Source organism: Trachurus trachurus (assembly GCF_905171665.1).
Source record: "Trachurus trachurus genome assembly, chromosome: 21".
NCBI classification, from domain to species: Eukaryota; Metazoa; Chordata; class Actinopteri; order Carangiformes; family Carangidae; genus Trachurus; species Trachurus trachurus.
In genome coordinates this window covers 24,214,681-24,228,955 of record NC_139899.1, presented here as the reverse complement: position 1 = coordinate 24,228,955, position 14,275 = coordinate 24,214,681, and the positions used below count along the sequence as shown (strand labels likewise).

At 40.4% G+C, this 14,275-nt stretch overlaps 1 protein-coding gene across 1 annotated transcript in view; it reads left to right on the top strand.

Annotated features, from left to right (window-relative positions):
• The window catches only part of adcy5 (adenylate cyclase 5), a gene marked incomplete at its 5' end in the record, with an annotated part of 89,802 nt that overhangs the window by 63,502 nt on the left and 12,025 nt on the right, over positions 1 to 14,275 (top strand). The window contains 6 exons of the mRNA XM_083996007.1: positions 504 to 662; positions 769 to 910; positions 3,300 to 3,437; positions 8,388 to 8,410; positions 11,633 to 11,777; positions 13,290 to 13,387. Coding sequence (XP_083852133.1) covers positions 504 to 662; positions 769 to 910; positions 3,300 to 3,437; positions 8,388 to 8,410; positions 11,633 to 11,777; positions 13,290 to 13,387 — 705 coding nt within the window. The remainder of the gene's footprint in view (positions 1 to 503; positions 663 to 768; positions 911 to 3,299; positions 3,438 to 8,387; positions 8,411 to 11,632; positions 11,778 to 13,289; positions 13,388 to 14,275) is intronic.

The window sequence follows — 14,275 nt, the reverse complement described above, 5'->3', positions numbered from 1 at the left end:
TTTTTCATATCAAATAGAGGAAATTAGAAATGAACCCTTTTTTCCCAACCAAAGTTTTACATATATATACTGTATATATCTCCTGTCTCCGTCTCTGAATCTAGGAAAAAAAAGGGATGTGGCACACTCGTAGCCTCAGATGCAAAAATATTTATTCAAGCTGTGTTAAAAACCAACGTTTCGACCAAAATATGGTCTTCGTCAGGGTGAATCTCTGAATCTAGCATCGAATGTGCTTTTTATGCTAACCCTAGCAGAACCCCTTTGCACCAATTCATTTTGAAAACAGCCAATGGGGAAACTCCAACTCAGTCACATGGCATTTTGTCAACCAATTATGATGATCAGTCAGTCAGTCAGTCAGTCAGAGATATTCAAGGTCAAAGGACTGGCCCTGCTGTTGTGGTCCATCCAAATATTAAAAGGAAGAAGATCCTGCTCACCAGCGCAGGGACGATGTTGATGAAAGATACTTTGACTGACTGTTGTGATGTCTCTTGCAGGCTGGTACGGGAGGTAACTGGGGTAAATGTGAACATGCGAGTGGGTATCCACAGCGGCAGGGTGCACTGCGGGGTGCTGGGACTCAGGAAGTGGCAGTTTGATGTCTGGTCCAATGACGTCACATTAGCCAATCAGATGGAGGCAGGGGGCCAAGCTGGGTATGTATCTCCACACTCGTAGTCAAGTTCAAACCACCCATAAACCAGCGTGTTTTATTAAAACTGTGTTTACTGCTGATGTTGATGTGAGTTGTTCTCATTTCAGGCGTATCCACATCACTAAGGCCACTATGAATTATCTGAATGGTGACTATGACGTGGAGCCCGGATCAGGGGGAGATAGAAACGTCTGGCTGAAGAAGAACAACATAGAAACCTACCTCATTGTGGGCTGCAGTCAGAAAAGGGTACAGTCCTTGCCTTTGTCCGAATATATGCTCACATATAAAGGATATATACCGTAATAAGAGCATATTATTTAAAGCTGCCGCAAACGTCAAGTAACATACTTGGGCAGGTGCTGTATAATATAGTAGATATAAGAGTTGTTTTTGGTTGGATTTAAGCGTGCCAAAAATGTATTAAAGGTGCCATGTTGTATAAAATGAAATTTCAACCTATATATTTTCTGAATTATAGATCAGCTCTAGGTTCTATATCAATACTATGAAAGTATCAAAGCCTCAGTTTACAGAGATATAGAGCGCATGGCCCGTATTCAGAAACTGAGCCCTTACTTCCTGTAACTTTGTGATGTCACAAAGAAACAAGCACCACCCACCTGAATCCATCATCCAATTTTGCAGGATTTTGGTTTGGTTTTACCTGAAGTCTGCTCTATATTTACTACTAGACCATTTAGAAAACAGCCAGCCAATTAGAAGAGAGGCTTAGATCCTCATCTCCTCTGATTGGCTGAGACCAACCTGTTGTGAGAAGCCTGAGAGATTAGATGTAAAACTAAATTTTGATGGTTTTTGGCTCTCAAAACCACAAAAATATCTTGTTATGGATCAACACGTCAAAGAAAACATGATTAAAGATGCTAAAATGCCTATTTTGAGGCCTCAAACGTATCTGTTTAAAATGAACAGCCGGTTAAAGCTGGATAAAAAATGAAAATAAAAAACAGAACTCTTAATTCCTGGGTAAAATGATTTTCTAAAAATACCATTTGTTCTGCAGACTTCCTGTAGCTTCACCATTTATTGTCTCGCAAGGTCTAATCTGCTGCCTCGGGCCTGATGTATCTGCATTAAGGCTTGAAAAAACACAGTGTTAACTGTTGCACATATCATTGTTTATAAAGCGCGATTCTGTCACATGCAAAAGTGCGTTCGAGAGAGGAGTTCATCTCTGCTTCGCTGCATGAGCTCCAGTTTGTTTATGACTGTACTCCTTTTATCAGCTGTCTCTGTCCTCCAGCACTATCACAAGCTGTGATTATAGATAGCATGTCATGTGAAGTGATATCTTCCTCTCACTTTGCTGCTCATGCTGTGAGACAGAAGGAAGATTGTATAATCTAATTACTGTGGTTACTTTTTATATTCCTATTTTTTGAAAGGAAAAAAAAACACCCTAGAGACAATATGCTGTCTTAAAATCAGCAACAACAAAAAAACATACAGATACATATTGAATCTGCAGGAAGCATCTTTCCAACACAAGACGAGACTGCATTTCCAGAGCAAACAAAAACAGTGTTACAGTGTGATGCTTTTATTTACTGCCTCTCACAGTTTGACGAGTAAATAGATGTTTAATGTTGATGTCTGCAGTGGGAGGAGATTATCTCCTGGTGCATTTTCTACTGTAGATTTTATCGTATATACACAACAACACTGCAGCTGATGATGATCTATGCTCGCTGCTGCTGGTGTCTTGGATTTGACTGCTTCTTCAATGGTGAAAATAGGTAGATGAAAATAAAAGTAATGGCTGTTCTGGAGATGAGACTGCAACAACAGGCTTTTTAGTTATCACGGTTACAAAAAATAGAAAGTCAGACTGATCATTAGAAGCTTTGATTAAATTGTCGTCTGCATCAGAAAAGACTTGAGCTGAATAATGTGAAGCCAACCACCTACAGACAGAGTTTAATATGTACATCTTTGCATTATAATTTACAAACACGAACTGTAAATAAAGATGGACGTAGCCTCCGTGACATCACCGATAGGTTTCTGGAGCTCAGAACGGGCTGCTGCGCTGCCATCATCTTGGCAGTGCCTGGCCCCTCCTAAATCCTGGTTAATCCCAAAGAGGCAGGGAATCGGGGATCACCCATCTCACTAAAAGCAGCCTCAAACGCCCTCAATTTTGCTAAACTTAAAGCCTTAATAAAATCCGAATGGTTGAGTTTTATACAAAAAGGACAAATTAGCTGCTACAGACACCAAAACCACTTTTTGTACCGACTGTTTATTTCTGCTGTAAAACCTGAAAGTGCATAACTCAGTTTTGGAGGCGTCCTCTAGTGGCCAGTTGAGGAACTGATCTTACTTCATTATTTCAGCCCCAGAGTTTCTTGCTTGGATGCAGCTCAACTATTTGTCTTTTTGAGAAACATAAAAGTAATTGACTGTCAAATAAACTAAGCTGGAGTTTGAAAGTGTTTTTGTTAAACGGTGCATATAAAAAAAACATCACACCCCATTAGAGGCAGAATGCTGAACTGGCTGCTACCAAACCACAAACAAGAAACAGTGATTTTATTTCTGTCTATTCTCATTTTCTTTGTCGTCATACAGTATAGTGAGTATACTCTAACCTGCGTTTCTGTGTCTTCCACAGAAAGAGGAGAAGGCGATGATCGCCAAAATGAACCGACAGAGGACCAACTCTGTGACCCACAACAGCGGCCACTGGACCGACCGTCCCTTCTACAACCATCTGGGTGGGAACCAGATCTCCAAGGAGATGAAGAGGATGGTGAGGAAGATTTTTTTTTTTTAAAGAAAGTCCCAATTGTTAACACGTGTCCCACCCATCTTTGCTCCGTAGCGTCTCTATCACACTTTGCCGGTGTTATGAGAGCGCCGCAGCCAGGTGACTCTATTGTCAACATCTCATCTCGGCTCTCGTTTGGTGATGATGAACCCACCACATTGTTAATACCCATAATCCTTTCATCTGCAGTCCTGATAAGCAGGAGCGATGGAGCCTACATGGCACACGCCGCCTCTCTGGCATCGCCTCGTGTCCCTGAGAGGCTCCCGGGAGCACTCAGAGACACAAAAGCAACATGTGGGCGGCTGAAGTGAAGCAGGTACCACAACAAACTGCTGGTCGTCTGCTGCCAGCTGGGTAGTAAAAGAAGAAAAAACAAAACAAGAAAAGAGCTAAAGAGAGAGAGAAAGAGAGAGAGAGACTCCCATCGTCTTAACTTCACCCTCTCGTGGGCTGAATTAGATTTGAAGGAACAGCAGCGATGTGACCACACCGAGAATCATTTTTATTTACGTACTGTGGCTCTCCCTGCTGAGCCGACCCTGTAAACACTGACTCACTCAGAGAATGGATACTCTCACATTTGAGTCACACACACACACACATACACACACACACCATTGTTTTTCTTTATATCCATATCATCCATCCACCCACCTCTCTAGCTGAATCTATTATTGGGCAGACAGTGAGGAAGGTCAGGCCACACACACAGTTCTCTATAAGTTTTTCATTTCTCTTTAACGCTCCCTTTTATCAAGTTTAGGTTTACTCATGGTGGGGAGTTTGTGGAAAACAATGTTTTCTCATCAGGGTTATCTCAGTTTGAGCTGGAGACACTATGCATTTATAACAGAGAGCCTGCTTTTCCAGCCTGGGGTCATGGAGTTTGAAAGATGCATAAAGCAGAGAGAGAGAGAGATCCTGCTGTCAAGATGCATTATGGGAATTGTGGGATCCAGTGGACAGAAAGTAAAGATGTCTCTCTGTCTCTCATGATTACTGCATGAAGTACAGTACACTGATCAGTCACATTATTAAGACCAGTGAATCTTGAATATAGACAGTACATGTATGCATACACAAACAACTGGAATAGTCCCTGTAATGATCAGTGTCACAGACGTAGTGAGAACATTTGTGTTACTATTAGTAACTGGACATTAGTGACAGTGGTTAATTGTTTGGAAAAGATGCATCTACGACTCATGATAACATCAAACTCTTGGTCTGAGGGAACTCAAACACATGTTTTGTGAATCATTTCGGATAAAAAGATGTAATAGTATGAATACTATGATAATTTTCTTTCATTCAGTGGTCTTTTTATTATTGACAAAGCACGTATAAGGAATACTATGATCATTTTAAACGTTTCAACTAGCACCTTTCATGATGAAATACAGATCAAAGTGCTTTATATAAGGAGAAAATAAATAAATAACAATAAAGATAAAGGTAAGGTTGCAATGAAAACAGAAAGGAAATTATGGAGGTAAAGGGATATAAAAACTGGTAAAGAGTGCAATATCAGGATGTAAAACCATAAAAAAACAACATAAAAGATATGTAATATAGAGCCCATTCTGTATGAAATTGATCACAGACTTAGAATCAGAGCAGTAAACATATCGTAAACTGTCCCATATGAAACATTACATAAATAATGTACTATCTTACCTAAAATCTTCTTTTTAATCTACTTATTATCCTGTGCTTTTATTCTGAAGGCGAGGTGTGATATATATTTATCATGCTTCAAAAACAGTTTACACTTCCAGGTAATTTGTCTTTATACAGTAAGTAGTTTGTAGCTTTTTATTTCTCAGCCAACATGGCTGAAAGAGGAGGAAAGAGCGCCACCTGCTGAACATTCACATTGACATTCAGAGCAACAAAGTGATTACAATGAGATTTACAGAGAAGAATTTGATAGAAAAAAACAAACAAAACACAACAACTAAGATGATTCATCTTTAAAAAAAAAATCCCCTGTTGTTCCGGTTGAGTTCATGCAATTACTGGTCCTGACATTGTGTTCGTATCAGATGCATGTGTCACCAAAGTGTGTGTGTGCGTGTATTTGTTCTTTCAGAGTTTGCAGAAACATTAGTGCTTTTGACAGCAACTTTATTTGCCACAGTTGAGTTTCCCTTTATTGTCAACCCCCCCTCACCCCCTCCCCCACCACCACCACCGCCCGATTCCCCCTCCGCCCCCCCGGCTTATCACTCTCTCCCTCTGTCTATCTCCACACTGCTCATTAATCACCCAGGAAGCTGTGAAGATAAAGGAAGTTGCAGAGCGTGAAGAGTCAAAGACGTGCAGAGGGCATGGGGGAGAAATTTTATATCGATGGCAGCGAGAGAGGGGAGGAAGAAAGGGAGGGAGGGATTGGTGTTATGGATGGATGTTCTGTTTTTTTTGTTTTTTGTGTTCTGCTCGATCCCGACACTGATGGTGCCGAGCTTTGGTCTGCAACTAACTTTTGACTTTTTCACATGTGCTTTCTCCTTTCTGCTGCTGTTTGTTCTTCCACATGTTTAGAAACAGTGGAACGAACAGGAGCAGCAACATCTCTCGGCCTCCACCTTAACTCACAGGATTCACAGAGCTCAGCTCCTGATGCTCCTTCATTAACGTGTTCATCCACAGGAGGGAGCCAGAGACACACACTCTGTTAGACGGAGACATGGACTCTGAATGCAAACGAGACCTGGGCCACAAATGTTCAGGACAGATCAGTTATGTCAGAGAGCTGAGTTAAAAGTAGGAACTTCCTGATCATAGTTTAAGTTCTTACGATAACATTTCACTTCAAAATAGTAAGATTAGTGAAGGTAAACAGCTCAATAATCAAATCTAATAATGGATATAACCTTCCTGTGAGGGTTTGTTGTGAGTCAGACAGCCTGTCTATGAATGCCACCTTTTGTTTCCTGCAAAATGTCACAGAAAAAGATGCAAAATCATCATGTGTGGTGGTTTATGGGCTCTGATTCAGTAAGTGGGTGGAGGAGTGGGGGGCTTTTGCATGTTGTGTATATTTTTAGGGAGTGCAGCACACTGCTTTGATATCATGTACTCCACACACCATTATTACCCATAATACAAACTCTTGTGACTCTAATTAGTTTCCTTTTTATAAGAAGATGCGAGAGACTGAACTTAATAGGATGAGAAAACGATAAAAATAAATGTAAAATTATGATTTCCAATTCACTGATTTGTTTTTCATCTCGGGGATAAACTCTTGAACCCACCACTACGTCACACTACAACAGGATTACATAATAATGTATGCAGAAATGTTATTGTTCAGAAGAAGATACTGGATGTGGATGATTATTTAGCGTGAGTCATTGAGCTCAGATTATCAGTCGGAGTCAGGGCGATGAAGGAAGATGCTGAACGTGCACTCAGCTCTTTGAGTGAAGAACTAAAACAGAAATCTGATTCAAGTATTATGTTTTTTTTTCATCTGATCGATTAAGAACCTCTTTAACTCTTATTCAAGAGCATTTTGGAGGATGAAAAAGGAAAAAGTGAAACTCTTCCAGTTTGTGTCTGCTCCACACTGTAACCTCCACTTTTCATTCCTCCCCTCGGTGACTTGTTCTTTTCTATCTCAGATCTCAGGACTTTGCCGTCTCATTATAATCACCCGTGAACCGCACACTCTTTGTTTCTCGCTGTGCAGAGCTGAGAACTGATGGGATAAGAATAGAGCGCTGCCAATCTTCAGCCCAGTTTGACGCAAATATCTTTCATTTTTGAGACGACGCCTACTTCATTTTTTCTTTTTCTTTTTCTTTTTTTCCCCCCTGCTCCCTCTCTTCCAGCCACGGGGAGCCTCTCCTTTCATACCTCCTGCTTCATTTCATTTTTCTCTGGCTCTTTCTAATTATCTGTGTCAGCGAGTTAGTTCTTGGAGGAGGGATGTTATGTCATCAGCTGTTATTTTTTGCAAATTACAATGTGTTGAATGTGCTAATTATTATTATTGAACAAGTAGATGTGCAGTCAGAGGGATGATGCAGTCAGAGGGATGATTAGTTGGACTGAAGCTCCTTAACTCAGTTTTAATTGGGGGTAAAAAATTGTATTTAGAGGATTAAGATCATTTGGTTTGGTTAAAGTTATAGCAACACCACATATTAAACAATAAGTGCATGAACTGTGGTTTATTTAATCTATAAGTTAGGAAAAAAAAGTGTGTGGGCATCACTGCTGAGCTTCCTCTCATCCGCTGCATTGATGTTGAGGATCTAGATGTCTGTGCTGCAGTGAACGATTATGTTTCATCTGCTCATTATTCATGATTTAACAGTTATCATTATCTCCTCCGCTCTAAGTTGTTGTGAACGTTTCCAGAGTTTGAATTTACTGTGATTTAAAGAAGGAAAGTGGAAAGGGTTATAATAATACAGTTATAAATGTCTAACTTTATTTTAATAAGATCATCTATAATGTTTTTTAGTTATTGTTTTTCGTACCTAATCAATAATGACTTCAACATTTAAAAATTAAGTATTATATCAAGTTATTTAGCAGTTGTCAGTGGTTCATGAGATCATTTATTTACTGTTTATTAACTGTCAGTAAATGATAAAGTATTGAGATGAGCAGTTAAGCTGCACAGATGTTTCTTTATAGATGAGTTCAACTTTTATAACTGTTTATTAAAGACATGCTAATTAGAATCAGCATGGGGAGAATGCTTTATAAATGATTTTTACTAACACTTAATTCAAAGTTTATAATGTGTAGTTATTATAAAGGAATACTGGGATTTGTAAATCTTTGATGGGATGAGTTGGGGGAGTCACGTTCCCAGTCGTTGCTCTCAGACTAATGAAAGCCTCCATTTCTAGTTAATCATCTATTAACATCTAATTGTTGCATGTTTCTGTTTTCTTCTGTGTCTTGCAGGGTTTTGAAGACCCCAAGGACAAGTGAGTAGTGACTTACCGTCAACTCTCTTGTGTGTAAATCACAATCTGCACTTCTCATTTCAAAATCAACATGAACCCTGAAAGAAAATCATAACTGGCATAACTTTAAAGTCATTATAAAAGAGTTTGAGTCAGGTAGGACATTGCTGTGCTGTGTGTTTTTATCCCTGCCATCCCACAGCGGAAAACACACATTAGCATGAGCAGTGTTGAAGTGCTGTGCGACTTAACGCTGTAGCTGCTTATCACTGATGTAAACGTCCATTAAGATGCTCTGCAATGTGCCCAAACAAAGCACAGATGGTGGCATTAAAGCACCGTGCACCTGGATGCTATAAACACCTAGAGAGCTGAGCATAAAAGTTTAATGACACGAGTCAAGTTTCCAACCTGTTGCTGCCGCTGCCGCTGCAGAAATGATATGCAAACAAACAAGAAGAAAGTCTTTCTCATTACTGTGGGGAGTTGGTTTCTGCACAGCTTCACCTGATGATGCATCAACACGTCAAACACCACAGGGCGGTACAGGGGGTGGACGGAGCAGCAGAAACACCTCATGCAAAATTAAAAACGGCCAATTAAGTCACTATCGCAAAGGCTGAAAAAACCGTTCTTGTCTGCGTCTTCGTCGTCTCTGGTTTTCAAAGTGGGGGGAGGCTCAGCTGGAGAGAGATAGCGAGGGCAACATCTGAATGCAAATCAGGCAGGTTTGTGTGTCTGTCAATCATTCATGCAAGATCAAACCAAGCCCCTGCAGACCTGGTGAGGCAGATTAACGTGAGCAAGTTTGTTTTTAATTTTTTTAAAAGATAAAAAAAATGCCTGAGGATACGTCGTCCTGAACTTTAACTTTGATGCTTGTTTATTTAGCTGTGAATATTTAATGATGGAGAGAAAACACTTAGACACAGAGTTTTTTTAGGAGCTTTGGAAAAAAAGTCGTTTTGCACCACGGCTTTAAATCTACTGCTGTTCAGTTAGTTTTCACTTTATTTGTCCAAAGTAATAAACTCAGAAACCATGACAACGCGTGACAAGACAAAGTAATTTTTAAGCTTTTGTGGCTGGAGGACTTAAAGGGATAGTTCAACAGTTTGGCAAATTATATAATAATATATCCCTATAGTGTTAGGAGTAGGTTCGTTACCTTTAATTGTCGGTGCAAGCTATTTTTATGAGATAATAACGGAACATTACAAGACAGAGTTGATTGCGAGGTAAATTCATGCAAAACCGCTGATGTGCGTTCCTGTCGGGGACAGTTATTCAGCAAGCAGTCTCTGTATTTGCCTCGAAAACAACTCTTGTCTGGTAACGTTCTGTTATTATCTCAAAGCGTGGTGAATGTGCAGGTCACAACTTGTCCACCAGAGCGTTTTGGAGTTGTTGGATTGTGTATTTGATGAGTTTGATGAGGGAAACCAAGAAATCCCATGAGCCTCCGTAGCGTATAGCTCTGAGCAGCTCGCGGCTCTGCTCTGCCGTTCTAAAAATAGCTTGCACTGAATAAACCTGTAACGAACCTACTGCTATGACTATATGGATTATGGCAAAGGGCCAATTTTGAACTATCCCTTTAAAGTTGCCCCATGTTACCATAGAAACCCAGATATTAAGTGGATGGGGCAGGTTTTACAGCTGGTAACTGCTGCTGGTTGACAGTCAGCTGAGTCAGCCTCACCTGTTTGTAATGTTAGTGACTGCGATAAAGTTGTGTCAGACTCTTAAGTCCTTTTTTAGAGGGAGTTGAAATTATTCCGTCTGAATTCAAACATGTTGTCGTCCTGCTGTCAGACGGAGGCGCTCATAAAGTGGAGCAGCCAGCTGTGACATGCACAGTATAAAAGTGTCTGTCAGTGATCACAGAGCTGCAGTCACTCAAGTGTAGACGCCATCCTCCTCCTCCTCCTCCTCCTCCAGAAGTACATGCTGTATTTTTTAAATCATGCTCCATTAGAGAGCATCTTCACTGTAGATAGATGCACTATCACAGTGTAGTGTTGAAATATAATTGGACGTTATCTCTGACTGCTGCCTCTTTAACGTTAACCCTGATCGCAGGTGAACAAGTCAGGAGTCTGGAAAATGCTTTTGAAACTCTTCTCTACCTTCTGCTTTAAGATATTAATTGCCAACGATTAAGAGTTATTATCAGCGGGATTAAGACGTCGGCTCTGAACCACCACGTCGGTGGTTCAGGTCTGGACGGAGGTGTTTGCTGCTCCCTTTCCACTTCCTGTCATTTCACTGATTCCTGTGATTGAAGTGTAAACAATCTAAATGCGTAGAGAGACTTCTGACCTGGTTCATTTTGATAAGTTTTTTTTATAAGGTTTTCTCCTTATTAACTCCTGTATAAACTGTGGTGACCAGCGTCTTGTTGCATCAGACACTGTCCCTATGTCATTATCATTATTATTATCAGTAATGTTGCACTGTTGGTACTGTATCATCTGTGTTGTTTTGTATTGTCCCCTGTCTTTGTCCAATCCAATATGTATCTTACCTGGTGCAGTGGTTGGCACCGTCGCCTCACAGCAAGGTGGTTGTCTTTCTGTATATGTCAGCCCTGCGATAGACTGGAGACCTGCAGGATAAGCGGTATAGAAAATGAATGAATGAAAGTTTAACAAGACATACGTATTTCCATCCAGGTAGCGCATCTAATTAGACGTGACAAAACTTCAAGATCCTCTTCAGACAAGTTATCAGACCTGCTTTAAAAACTCGGCTTTAAATAATAATTCATGGCAAATTTATGGTTTCTATGAATATACCAAAGATTAGACACAAGACGTCTCCTACTTGATGCTGAGTATAGGAGCACAGGAGGGGTCATGTGACCACATTAACATTAGCAGAACACGATTTTTGTTTCATGAATTTTTTTTCTAAGTGCAATTATATTATGGTATGGCACAATGAATCACAGTGTAGCACAATATCTCATCAGATGATCAGCTCTTGTCAACGGGGCCAATCAGTGTAAGTGACACTTGGCAGATTTAAGGAACTGGCTCATCAGAGTCTTTTTCACTTCTTGTACCATAAACCAGACGATACTGCGCCCCGGGGTGCAGCAGGTCGTCATGGCAACAGTCTAACAGTTATATAATAATTAGCAGGTGTCGAGTTTCTCTATATAGGAGCCTTCTTCCAGGTCTGTGGAGACGTAAACGTCACTTAGTCTCATCTTGTTTTATCCAGGCATTTTATTTTCAGAAACACACAGGAGAACCTGAACCCGGAGGACGAGGTGGACGAGTTCCTGGGCCGAGCCATCGACGCCCGCAGCATCGACCGGCTGCGCTCCGAACACGTCAAGAAGTTCCTGCTCACCTTCAGAGAGCCTGACCTGGAGAAAAAGGTCAGGACACACACACACACACACACACGCATAGTGACATACACACAGTGACACTGACACACACACAGCCAATATAGCAGCCAGTAATTAGCCGTGACAAGCAATCTTCCCTCTGCAGAAAGTCTGAATCATCTCACTTCATTCCAGCTGTGTGAAGCAGCTCCAAGGAGACGGTGTTGATACCGGCTACCGGTCTCTGCAGGGTTGATGCTGTAGTTTGAACTCTCAGTGAGAAGCAGCAGCACAGAAATGACAAAAGATGTTTGTCCTCACTCTCTCCACCATATAGTTTGTCCTTTAGGAAACGTTTAAGTATTTGTTGATTTATTTATGCCACAGGACAAAGTTCAGTCGGTGTTTGGATTATTTTATATCAGGGTGAAAACCACAGAGCATCGTTCAGGGTTTAGTCTCAGGTTAAGTCTGAAGTCTTCAGGAGTCGAGGTTCAAGTGTTTCGGGTCTGATATTAAAAGTCACGGTGGTTGAAAGCTCTGGTTTTACATCACCTTTTTCTTTTGTTCTTGGCTTTACAAGCTCAAAATTGAGACTTTTATTCCTTTTATACCTTTTTTTGTATTTTAAAAGAGAGATTGTACTGTATATTGCTTTATTTTTTATTGCCCCTTTAATTATTGTATTGACCCTGTGTCTGCTGCTGCTGTATTACCTACTGTAGTTTTTTTTTCCTTCTGTAATGCACCTTTAGCTGCAATTTTGGATCAAAATCAGTATTATTCTTATTATTTCTAATAATTTAAAGTTAAAGCAGAAGTGAGTGATATATTTGTGTTAATATAAGTCTTAAATAGTTATATCTTCCGACAGCAATCACTTACATAGAGTGTTTGGACTGAAACACGGGTCTCTCAGTCCCTCTGCTCTGCTCTGAGCCGAAGAGAAAACATTTATCGTATCCTACAGTTTTTATCCAATGAGGAGAGAGAACGGCATGCAGGGCTGTGTGTGCAGCCAAGGAACGCCGTGAATGTGGTGACGTAGCGACGAGGACTGTTATGGTGCGTTCAAGGAAACTTGTATTTTTCCGACCGTGAAGTGGTACCAGTTCTATCTGGTACGAGTTCACCGGTCGGAAGTTACGAGTGGCCGTTATAGTGACTTTCACCGGTAAAACAGGTCGGAAAAACACGAGTGGGTTGCCTGGAACGCTACAAAGTCGTAAGTTGTGACTTGAAGCTGTAATTTACGATTTCAAAAGCCTGCCTGGAACGCAGCATTAGCGAAAACGACCGGATCACTCACTTCTGCTTTAAGTTTCAGTTATGCAACAGTATTAAGGCTTTCTGATTCTAATAATTACAAATAATTCATTTCATGTATAAAGCACTTAACTTTTTTTTTTAAATGTTCTGTATTTGAGAATGAGGCATTTTGTGGAAAAAACTTATTTCAAAGCTTTTAATTTGAAGATGTTTTTTAGTCGAACATTGTCAAGAAGTTAATTGTCACATATTGAATCACCGTCTCTCTCTCCTCCTCTCTCCTCCCTGCAGTACTCCAAACAGGTGGACTCCAGGTTCGGGGCGTACGTTGCCTGCGCCTCCCTCGTTTTTCTCTTCATCTGCTTCATCCAGATCGTCATCGTGCCACCGTGAGTCAACAGCGGTTCTTCTTCATCTCCTTCTTCGTTGTGACTAAAGAGTGGGAAGACAGTAATTAGTCTCCTCACAGACAGACACTTCAGTCTTTTTTAACAACAGCAGCAGCAGCAGCAGCAGCAGCAGGATTCAACAGCTGCTGTAGTAGTCAACCAGTGTGATGAGTCCTCCCTCGTACAAACACCAGCATCCAGCACTCTGAGCTGTGTGAACACATTTACAGCAAATATGATACAGAAGATATTTACAATTAACAACATTGTCATTGTTTTTTCTAATATTTCTGTTGGTTGTGGTGCTTTTACTGACTGCACAGTCATTATTACTGACCTGTAGCAACACAGCTCCACCTCTACAAAGAAGTCCAACAGGTCAAGAGACACAAGAAATCTAAAAGGTCTATTGTAAATCCTGCAAACTGTGACTTACCTCAGGACCAGTTCACTGGAGGGATATAAGTTTAAAAATGTCTATGTAGGTATAAGGATTAGCAGACTATTTAGCTTATAGTTAAAACTCACAAGCCTCCCTCCTTTTTTTTTCGTGTATACAATCATTTATTTATTACTGATCCAAATCATAAAAATATAAAAAGCCTGAAATCATCATCCTTTAAAAGTTCAAGTAGTCCAACAACCTGTTAACTGTGAAGCTATCCTCATTGATGAATGTCTTAAATCTACATAAAAAAATCATTCATAAACATCCAATCTAATAAGTGTTAATAAATCCAGTAGTTACACAACCAGTTTGTCTTTTATGAACCAGGTTTGACTAGAAAGTGATAAAACTTCAGGTGTCGGATGTGGTCGGTTTCTCCAAACCTTCAGATCAAACTCTACTCGTCACTTCAGTCGACACAGTTTCTGCTGCAAGTTCCT